Genomic DNA, 11,595 nt, shown 5'->3' with positions numbered 1-11,595 from the left:
GCTCGGCGGGGCCGGGGGCGGGGCGGGGTTCTGGCGGGCGGCGCGGCGGCGGTGCCGGCCCCCGGCCCTGACTCCGGCGGCGGCGGCGGCGAAAGGGGACGGGCCCCGCGCTGGCCGCGCTCTCTGCCCCGCTTCGGGGCAAGCCGGACGGGCCAGGGACAGAGAGGGAGCGGCGCACACCGAGTTCGGGAGGAAGCTGCGAGGACCGAAGCCTTGTCCCGGCCTCCGCGGGAGGCCAGAGGGAGGCGGGGGCCCAGCGAGGAAGGCGAGGTACGAACTTAACGGAGCGAGTGAGGAACTGCTGGGGAGCCTGCGGGGCGTCCTTCCGCACGTTCCGGTGCTTTGTCACGGACGGATCATTTCACTCGAGATACACGACCGAGAGCTGCCTCAGTCACTGCGAACGCTGAAGTAGGAGCTGCAGCTCGGCGTCAGCAGAACCCAGTAACGCGCGTTCCCGGTACCGGGGCTTCGGCTCCGGAGCCTTCACACTCCCCTAGCTCACAGGCAACAGATTTCTATGTTTTTTTTCCTGCTCTGCACTGTTAGCTGGCTGAAGCTTTGGCCAAAGTGTGATGAATATATTGTTTAACCTGTACAACACTGTCACTATCTACAGTACAAAAAAAACCCCAAAAACCTGCAGTACAGAAGGAAAAATGTGGGGACAGGGGAAGGTTTATATGGGGACATGATCCAAAGCCGTATGAAAAAATGGAAACAATGTCAAGCTACATAAGAAAAAAAATAAAAATCTTAAAACTGTACTGTTATTTGCATAAATGTGCATCACGGATGTTTCTGTTGGCTGGCTATACATCTTTGAACTAAGTCTATAATAATTTGACTTTGGTATATCATAACTATTAAAAGACTTTATTCTTCAGCTTAGCTTTTGTGGTCTCATACTGCAAGCAGCAGAATAAATTGTCTCGTGTAGCAGAATGAGGCATCTTCTTTCCAGGTAGGAGAAGGATGCTGTTGCCATTACAGTGCTGGGCAGTATATTGAAGCACCTGCGTTTGTTTTGGTTTTTTTTCTACTCTGCTACAAACTTCCTCAGTGAAGTTATTCAAGTCAGGTGCTGATCCTCTGAAGGTGCCCAGTATATGCTACGGGTTGACTTTTGTTTCCATCTGGTATCTCTAAAAAGGAATTACAGCAGATCTCCAAGCAGATCTTTAGGGTAAAAATGTAACTGGAATGGATTGGATATTTTTCAGTGAATGGAGTGGTGGGGGCTTGTTAGCTTTTCAAGAGCATTCCCTTGATTAAGTAGCATACATAATTTAAATGCAGGATATACTCAAGCTTAGGTCCTTTATAAACAAAATCATCAGTTTCTGGTATAGTACTTCAGCTTTTATAAGTAAACTTTCATACAAAAAATGGCATAATAACATACTTCCTGTAGCTGACTTTTTTATCAGCCACCAAGTAGCATTCCTCATGATGTGTGGAAAGCTGCCTATCAGAAAAGGACCTGGTGTTGCTGTTTGACAATTGGCTGAACATGAGCCAGTGGTGTGCCCAGGTGGCCAAGGCCAGTGGCATCCTGGTTTGTATCAGCAATAGTGTGACCAGCAGGACCTGTCACCAGTCCCTCTGTACTCACTGGTGAGGCCAGTTCACATCTCAAGTACCATGTTCAGTTTTGAGCCCTGCACAAGAAAGACATTGGGGCACTGGAGGGTGTTCAGCAAAGGGCAGCAGAGCTGGTGATGGGTCTGGAGCACAGGTATTACAAGGAGTGGCTGAAGGAGTTTAGCCTGGAGGAGACTCAGGGGGACCTTCTTACTCTACAATTACCTGAAAGGAGGTTGTAGTGAAGTGGCAGTTGGCCTTTTCTCCCGCATAACAAGAGATAGGATGACAGTAACTGGCCTCAAGTTGCACCAAGGGAGGTTTAGATTGGATGTTAGGGAAATTTTCTTCACTGGAAAGGTTGTCAAAGCTTCCCAGAGAAGTGGTGGAGTCACCATCCCTGGTAGTGTTCAAAAAACACGTAGATGTAGTGCTTAGGGATGGTTTAATGGTGGGCCTGGAAGTGTTAACTTAATGGTTGGACTCTGATCTTTGTGGTCTTTTCCAACCTTAGTGATTCTACTGCTGAAGACTTGTTTATAGTCTTCTATAGCTAAGGTAAAATAGTCCCATTCTTTACTTACAGAAGCTTTGATACGCTTACTAGACATCTCTCTCACTGCCTAAGCTTTCAAAGCATCAGACTTGATGAACAGGCTACTCTGATCTGTGAGGGAGTTGCTTCTTTTTTTTATTTTTTAACTCAAATCCCTTAAAATAGAATTTCCTCCCTCACCTCTGAAATGTGAAGTGCAATTGCTTCTGCCTTGCTTTTTTTTGTGAGCTAGTTCAGCTGCACACATCCAAGCCAAGATCTGCCTAGCACAGCTGTGCTTCTTTAAAACAACAAATGATTTCTTTTCCTACAAACTGCCAAGGATTCATGAGTCTGTTTTTTTTTTTTACTTTTTGCACTTGTGCAGTTAACTTGCAATTAAATTGTTTATTCATAAGTGGCAATAACATTTCTAAACCCATAAATGAAAAAGGAACACTTGAGTTAATGTGTAGTCCTCAGTGTGGAGTTTCAAATTGATTTTCTACTTAAATAGAAGCAGACTTTCCCTGAGCTGGAGCTCTTGGTGTTTGTGTGTGATAGCTGACAGGAATGCCTCACAGTTCTAATTAAGGAGATTTAAGTTTATGACAGGTTTATGTATCATCTTACTTTGCTATTTTATTTTTTTTTCTAGGATAAATGGGTGTGTATGACTTTTCCCCTGACCTAAGGTGGTTCCATGTCTTGTTTGGTAAGTTTGTCTTTAAAAACTTTGGCCTTGTTGTACCTTGTTACCCAGCTATACCTTAATATGAAAAGCCCTGGTGAAACATCTTGCTTGAGGGAATTTCCACAGTGCTGAGATGTTTGAACTTCACTGTGTCAGCTTTTGGTGAAGGAGACTGGTGTGTCTCCTCTCTAGGTCTGCCATGTAAGTGCTTCATGCTGTTTCTTAACCCCTTGATTGATTGACTTGTAGCAGAAGACTTTCTGAACTGCTCCTGCTTTTTTACATTTTTGCACTGCAATATTTAATAAATTGCATCAACTCCACCAACATTCACTTGTTTCTTTTCTCAAGGACTGCTCCTGTATTCTGCGTACACCAGTTGAATCAATCAGACCAGAAGAGCTATCTCAGAGCAGCATCCATGAATGCCTGGTAAGAATAGAAACTTTAGCTCCCAAGGTTAAGTATGAAGCTGGTGGATATTAAAAATAGCCTAATTAGGGAGTGCTTATTGAAATGCTGACAACAAAAATAAACAAGAGTACTTTGGGGCTTCCACTTTGGTAGAAGACTATAGGTATCTGAGTGTTAATCTTGTGCCAGTGTGAAAACAAACACACACACATAAAACTTGTAGCTCATAAAATTAAGTCTTAGTAATGGTAAAAGTACCAGCTTGAATGTTCTTATTTAAGTACTGGACTTCAGGATTAAGTCTGTTTCTTCTCTGTTAGGCTGATTCTGATCTAGCCTGGGTTCCCCCATCTACAGGAAAAAATGAAATGGTATTTTGCTCTTCTAATGTCTCTCACTATGAACTCCAGCTGGAAATAGGTAACATAAATGTACCTTAAAATATTTCTTCTTCCTGCTATCAATAATTTATTGTTAACTGCAGAAAACAGTAAGTTTGGAAAATAAAGGACTATTCTTCTCTCTCAGTTGAGAAAAGTGCAGAGCATTGCTCATAGTTTAGTAATCTCTTATTTTAAGAACTAAGACAAATCAACTATTACCTGAAATTGTCTCTTGATGTTTGTGCATGTACATGTCAGTTTTCAAAATCAGTGGTATGTGACAATAAATGCAGCCTTAAGTAACATCATGTCTTGTAACTTGGCTACCCAAGCTGATTGTTCTAAGGATGGCTGCCTTAGATCCTGCTATGCATGCATATGTTTATGTGAATATGCATACTAAGTGTTGTTCATTTAGATATATTATTGGTACTAACACATGTTCAAACACTTTTGGTTGTTCTCAAGATAGTACAGCCATGCTTCAACTAATTTGCTGCATATATTTTTACTGCAATTACTTAAGGTCTTGGCATTCTCAAAGAAAAGGACACGCTTCTATCAATTGCAATTTTAAAACTGGAAAATTATCTCTAAATATGAAGGAAACCATGTGATGGATTATTATGTTTTCCAATGTTAAGGTAGCCATTTCTGGTTTCAGGAAGGAGGTTCAACAATTTAACTTCAGTCTACCTTGCACGGCATACACCTACAGACAGGCAAGTTGCTGTAAGGATCACAGACCTTGAAAATTGCTCTGAAGAGCACTTGAAAGCCTTACAGGTAAAGGAACAACATTTCTTTACAAAGCCTGATGAAGATAGAGAGGAATACATATGAGATTACTGAACAAAGGTAGCTTGCACTGGGTCATTTCAGTCAGGTTTCTCCCTCCAAAGGAGTAGAACATAATAAATACAATGCATGTGTAAATTTGAGAGTTGCTTTCTGAAGACAGCAGCTGACAATTGCTTTAGAAATACTTCTGTAATTGTGCAACTTATTTGAAATATGTTCTGTACTCTTATTTAACACCAAAAGTTTGGACTATGAAGAAACTAGATTTACTTCAGACAAATGCAATTATGGGCAAGCTATTTACATTTGTGTTGCAGGCTATTCACATCACCTGCATCTTGTATAATTGCAAAGAAACAGTTCTCTATACTGATAACTGATGTAGTTAATGCTCTTAGTAGGACCGCTGTTCTGTGGTTAACACATCCATTTTCATTTAATTCCATAGAATGAGGTGGTTTTATCACACTTTTTCCAGCATCCCAACATAATGACATTTTGGACAGTGTTTACAGCTGGAAGCTGGCTTTGGGTCATCTCCCCATTCATGGCCTATGGTAAGAACTGTTAACTGCAATTTTGGAATAGGAAAAAGGGCTGATACAGGTTAGACTGTATGGTTCATGAGAGGTTTCTCTTTGATTATCTCCTGTCTTGTAGAGAAACCAGACTCTCACAAACCATTTGTTTAGAGAAGATTTCCTCCCCAGTGAAAACTGGTATTTGAACTGCATTAAATTCCACTTAGTCCTAGCACTCACCATGTGAGGAATGGTAACTGGGAGATGTATCTGGCTTTATTCTGCTAACAGAAGACCTATTTACACTGAATACAGGTTGGGCACAGACTTCCAGTTAACAGAAGCATGACATGGGGCATCAGTTACATCCAAGTAATAATGCACCAAAGTCAGTATAAAGATGAGAATTCTGCTCTTGATGAGTGTGCACAGTGAGTGAAGCATAGACAAGTAATTTAACAAGACTTGTTAGGCCTAGCTAGGTTTTTTTACTTCCAGGTTCAGCTAGACACCTGCTGAAGACTTACTTTCCTGAAGGAATGAGCGAAGCTTTGATAGGGAACATTCTGTTTGGTGCAATCAGAGGATTAAATTACATGCACCAGAATGGATATATTCACAGGTAGGAGAATGTCAATAGGTAAGAACCAGAACCAGCATCTTACCTTAAGTATTGTTTCCTTCCTTTTCCTGTATACCTTCTTATATCAGACAGCGTACAAGTAACATTTTTTTTCAATGGAAAGTTTTCAGGAGAACCAAGTTTGTAAAATTTTAAGAGGAAATGTATTTCTGCTTTTCTTCAAGCCAGTTTTTACAGGGATTATACTTCTGCCTGACTTTGTTTCTTTGAAGCAGAAGAAAACCAGAGTTATAGAAAGGGCTTCCTTAGTTTACACCCCTTGCAGGGAAGAAGGGCCCTTCTCCTATTTCTGGCACTTTTTTTCCTGATCATCTCTCTTAACTGAGATATGAACTCCATGCTAGCATCTCACTGTAAGTTAATGAAATATGAAAGCCTTTCTGTTCTAGTAGTGCTTTTGAGTAATTCTTATAACTAAAATTTACCACTTTATGTTACAGGAATATTAAAGCTAGCCACATTCTGATTTCAGAGGATGGGCTGGTTTCTCTCTCTGGCCTAAACAACCTCTACAGTTTAGTTAGCAATGGACAGAAGTCAAAGGTGGTATATGATTTCCCCCAGTTTAGTACATCTGTGCTTCCTTGGCTGAGTCCTGAACTACTGAGACAGGTTAGTATAAATTACACGTAATTTTTCCTATTCAAAATTAGTAGCAGTACTCAATTCCAACTTAAGTCTGCTTGTAGAATTGCAATGAAAGATGTTGAACTGCAACTTCTAAAAATATATGTGTGTACTGAATTTTTAATTCTTTTAGAGAAACCATTTCTAAAGCTGTTGGTAAGGTGATGCTATACTAAAACTCTTTACCCAAATCTCCTGGAAACTACTGCAAATCCTGAAACTTGTGTTTAGTACATCTATCAGATTTCTCAAATGTCTGAGGTTTCACAATTTAATTGGTTCAATACTGTGTAGGTAATGGGGTATTAGAATCTTGGTTTGAAGCAGGGACTTGTATTCTTGTTGGCACTGCTCAATGGTCTCAGTGATCATTAGTGTCTTCCTTCTCTAACAGGATTTGTCTGGCTATAACATGAAGTCTGATATTTACAGTGTGGGAATTACAGCATGTGAATTAGCCAATGGACATGTTCCGTTTCAGGATATGCCTCGCACTCAGGTATAATGCTCAACTTTATCTGTAGTTAAAAATGTGCTGAGCTTGTTCTTGTTTTTGTTTTACTCACAGAAACCAGTGCTATTACTGCTAAAATAATGTCTGCTTTTTGTTACTTCAAATATGCATGTCTCTTTCTAGAATAAATAATCTTTCCATCCCTTCAGTTTCATAGCTTACCCTGAAAAGGTCTGGATAGCTGCCGAACTCTCATACTGCTATTCCTTCCTACTAGATGCTGCTGCAAAAGCTGAAAGGTCCCACCTACTGTCCTTGGGATATAAATACCTTTCCCCGGGGAGAATCCAGGATGAAGAATTCCCGATCAGGTGTTGATTCTGGAATTGGTGAGAGCATGACACACACAATGACCAGTGAAAGACTTCAAATGCCCTTTTCCAAAACATTTTCACCTGAATTCCACAACTTGGTGGAACTTTGCTTGCAACAGGACCCTGAGAAAAGGTAATGTTCTGGTGAAAACTAATTTTTTGTCACTTCAATCCAAGATCAAGTATAGCTCACGGTTTAGGGTACAGTAATCAGTTGAATGCTGTTAGAGTAGAATTTCAGAGCAGATGTACTATGTAAAACAACACACTTCCATTTTTATTTTAAGAATTATCTTGTCTGATAAAGGAATCAAACTTTTAAAGTAATTTGACCCCTGAATTTCTTGTAATATGACTATGCTTTGTAACAAGTAAAATTAACTTTCAAATATGTGAAAGAAAAAAAACCCAGAAATCTGAAATACATGTTTTCAGTTCTATGTCTCTTTTGAATGAGGCATTAAATTTCTTGTTAAACAGAAACATGAAAAGACCTTTAAAAATAAATTTCTTCAGTAGTGCTTTAATTACAAATTGAGGCATAGAATGTAGGAATTGTGTGCTGCTTTTCTCATTCTTCACATTTGTCCTGTGGAGGAAAAACCTCAGGGCTTAAATTTATTTGTCAATCTGGCCCATTATCCAAATGCAGTATTTTACTTTCCAGAACATAATTATATTGTTCATTTTATGATTCAGGCCATCAGCAAGCAGTTTGCTTTCGCATACGTTCTTCAAACAGGTGAGTTTCATATATTTCATTAAATGACACAGCTATAACCTAAATAAGCCACAAAAAGAGCTAGATTACAAAATAATGAAGTTACCTGGAGCCAAAAATCATCCTGTAAGATCATACGTGCTTCAGAATTTTTTTAACAAAATGGTATAGATGGAGTATAGAAAGCATAAGATTAATCAATTTCCCTATTGATGAAGTTGATTTAACTTAATGGCAGCCTAACTAATTTTAAAATGGTTAATATTCTTAATTTAAAGCAGAACTGCACAGCTGATTTCATTACTTCTTGAAGGACTAATAGACCAGTGAAAGCAAAACCTCTCATTCTTTTACTTTCAGTATTGTAACATGCAAAAACATGGCTCTGATTTCCCATGCTTTTAATGAAGTCAGTTGAAAAGTTATGGAGGCTTTTACACGCAGCTTTGTTTTAACTTTTTTTTCTTTCTAGATAAAGGAACAAACAGAGAATTCACTACTGTCCCTATTACCACCTCCTATTCAAAATAACAGATCAGACTTCTTGGCACTGCCCTCAACAGCAGTTGGGGCTGAACTTGGACGTATTGCCACAAATCAAGATGATACAGACTGGGAATTCTAAATAAATACCAATGATACCTCTCCAGTGTTTCAGAGAAGGAAAATGTGATTTGTATTTGCTGCTTTTGTATGGTTAAAATACAGTTAGACCAAGTATACTTGAAATGCCATGAAGTGGCTATAATTCATTAACTTCCTCTTGGCATCACAAAATGCAGTGTGCCTCACTCTGAGTGTAAGGAAAATTGTGTATAAAGAATAGCTGAGTGCTCACCTCTCTCTTTCAAAGCCTTTCTTAACAAGAGAACCTCTGCTGTAATCTTACTCTGTACTGTATTATCAGCTCATAGTGCTGCAGGCCACATGCCTTTCTGAATTCAGGCCTGGGGTTTGTCTGTGATCTTACCTAAACATCTATTTGTCTTTTCATTATGACCCAAATCATTTTAGTAAGGAGAAATCCTCCACCTCCAAGTTGAAATGTGAAGCTGCACAGATTTGTTGCTTATGTAAATAAATGTTTCTCTCTCAAAAGACATTTTTCTCACTTGATACACTGTCATATTTGCCAAAGGTTAGCTATGCACCATTTTTCGTGCAGTTTTAATACTGTGTGTTGCCCAAAGAAGTTAAGCTGCTTGGAAGTGGGACTCCTGCTCTTGCATCTGTTCACATTCTTAGTACAAATCTGGGGTTTTGCTCCTCTATTTATTGTTGTGTCATTTTAGCAGTTAATCTGGGGATGTCTCACTATGCAAAGTAAGTCTCGAGTTCTAGCAGGTATGGGTTAATTTTGAAGAGTCAAATAATCTAAAGTTATTGTACATATTTTTATTTATACTGTATGTTACCGCTGAAGATGAATAGATCATGCGGACACAGGTCGAGGTGTGGTGAAAAGAAGAGAAAGTTTATTTTTCCCCCCAGGATTTATAGGCTCCTGACCACGGCCAGGGATTGGATGGTCAGGATAACACTTTCTCACTGCACTGGCCATGAGAGATGCCCATCACAAGATGTGTAACAGAAAGAATGTACACATATCTATGTTTACAGTTACTGTCCTGGGAAAGTCCTTAGAAAACTATGTTAGCAAGCTCAGAAGCTGAGTTTTCAGGGCGACAACTGTATTCCTGTTCACCACCAGAATTTACCAGAACCTAATACTGTTTCTCAGAAGAAAAGGCAACATGCATTAAGCTTCACTGGCATTGCTGCTGGCAAACAAGCCTCTTCTGCAAGGCACAGTTAAATTCCCCTGGATCAATTCAGCCATACTAAAAAACTAATAGATCCTAGTTAATTTACCCGTTCTAAGTCAGATGAAAAGCTGTCTTCTCCCTACAATTCAGTAAATTCTCATCTCTCATACTGTACCAGGCAACTCAAACTGAACAAAAGCATTTTTTTTTTTTTAAATGGATATTCTCATCATGTTGTAGCAAAAGTTGTGTCCCAAAGCCACTAGTACTTTCCTGATGGAAGCATGATGATAGTAAAAAGGTATGAATAGATATTGGATGGATATATTTTAAGTTTTCAACATAAACAACATTCCACATAAGTCTTCAAGTCTTCCATAGCTGAGCAGACCTGTAGCCAACTTTGAGAATACTGCCAGTATTGCCAGCAGCTTTGCTACAAGGTCTTGAAGACCAAATGACTGAAATACAAGCCTAAGAGATACATAAAATTCTAAATGACTACATAAAAACTATCCAAAAAAAAGTTTATTCATTATGCTGTGAAGAGAGCTCTATATTTCTAAACTTAACATGTTTAATTTGAGATTAAAGACTTGTCAATAAACTTATAAACAAATAACTTCCATTTATATCTATAATACTTGGACTTCTGTTTTCACCATAGTCCAGCCATACTTGTTATTACAAGCTACTTGTTATTACAGGAAAATTACATACTTGTTATAACAGCTACTTGTTACTACAGAAAAAAATGTGATCTACCCAGATTAACTTGCTCTCATACATGAATTCCTCATTTTAAATTAGTCTCAATGCAACAAATACCCATTGAAGAGAGAACAGTTTCTTCCACTTAATTAACAGAAATAATTTTTTTTTAAAAAACATTACAGAGTTTTACCTTACCTCTCTCTTTTCCCTACCCCTCTTCTCTTCAAGTGCAAAATAGTTTTTAACCTAGAGGATGCTTAAAAATACAGGAAAGCATTTGAAAACCATTGTTCTGAACCTTTTGACAAGAGGCAGATACCAAAGTAGGTGACTTACATACCCTGCCTTTGATGATATTAAGTAGCTTTCCTAAAGTATATTAGTTTGTCTGATAAACCTCTGAAACAACTAAGGTAGCAGTAATGACCTGTCCTAGTGATGGCCATCCCTATCCTGTATGAATGAGGAAAAACTACTAAAATTCAGAAACAGTATACATTACAGCAAAGACCTCAAGGGACTGTAAGAACCATACTATGAAATTAAACAATCAGATGTGACAGACAAGCGTAGATTTGAGTTTATTAAAAGAAGAAACCACTGAAAATTGAGATGGTTTACTAATAACCAGGTATCAAAATAACATTTGGTATTTAACATAATTAAATCTCTCCAGAAACTTGAGATAGGAGGAAGGAAAGAATATTAAGTTTAAACAGGGGCCTGTGGAAACCTCCATAATGCCCAGATGAAAACAACTACTTCTACTCTATAAATTAGTTCTATATATGTTTATTTCTTATCTGAAAGTCACAGAAACTTCTGGAAAAATGTCCCAAAATCCCATGTGATGTTAGCTGCAATCGAGTAGTGGTTTTATTTTTAGATATAATTATAGAATAGACCATTACTACTGGATTTACCTACATAGCCAGATTAATAGAATTCAGTTGTCCTCTCATGAAATCCATCTGCAATGGAGGAGAATGGATTGCTCATAGGATGCAGAGGTTCTCCTGTCTTTTGTCAAAATTTACATGACATATGGGTTAAGAGTATCAATGCTGAGTTTATCTACTAAATTTTATTTCCAAAGTTTGTTTATTCTACATTCAATATCAACTATCTTTCTAATTCTCACATTTCATGCAGTCAAAAGAAAAATACTCTTACAGGGAAATTTCCTTTTGCCCATGTGAAATCTGGCAAGTCAGTTACAGATAAGTTTTCTTTAAATTCTTTCCTGGTTTGAGGTGGCCGTTGTTCTACAGTAGCTGATGTAGTCATCATAGACCTGTGGAATTATATATTTGGCTGACTGTCATGCCCTTTTTCCTGCTCCACTTAGTTTTCCCTATCATGGG

At 38.6% G+C, this 11,595-nt stretch overlaps 1 protein-coding gene across 2 annotated transcripts; it reads left to right on the top strand.

Annotated features, from left to right (window-relative positions):
- The first annotated feature begins 29 nt into the window (after window positions 1-29).
- On the top strand, window positions 30-8,851 carry STRADB (STE20 related adaptor beta). 2 transcript variants are annotated; one of them, XM_005519901.3, is made up of 12 exons: window positions 30-270; window positions 2,778-2,834; window positions 3,165-3,245; window positions 3,548-3,647; window positions 4,275-4,396; window positions 4,890-4,968; window positions 5,431-5,554; window positions 6,016-6,187; window positions 6,597-6,701; window positions 6,934-7,163; window positions 7,730-7,772; window positions 8,224-8,851. In XM_005519901.3, exons 2-12 carry the CDS (start codon window positions 2,823-2,825, stop codon window positions 8,374-8,376), a joined length of 1,221 nt encoding a protein of 406 aa, XP_005519958.1. In that variant the 5' UTR covers window positions 30-270; window positions 2,778-2,822; the 3' UTR covers window positions 8,377-8,851. The 2 variants fall into 2 exon arrangements, with proteins under 2 accessions (XP_005519958.1, XP_005519957.1); XM_005519900.3 differs by having other exon boundaries at window positions 4,860-4,968.
- Window positions 8,852-11,595: the final 2,744 nt, after the last annotated feature.

Source organism: Pseudopodoces humilis, chromosome 8 (assembly GCF_049639895.1).
Source record: "Pseudopodoces humilis isolate 2021_Gansu_Grassland_sample_001 chromosome 8, ASM4963989v1, whole genome shotgun sequence".
NCBI lineage: Eukaryota > Metazoa > Chordata > Aves > Passeriformes > Paridae > Pseudopodoces > Pseudopodoces humilis.
The sequence above is the reverse complement of the archived record's forward strand: the minus strand, read 5'-3'. Positions and strand labels throughout refer to the sequence as shown.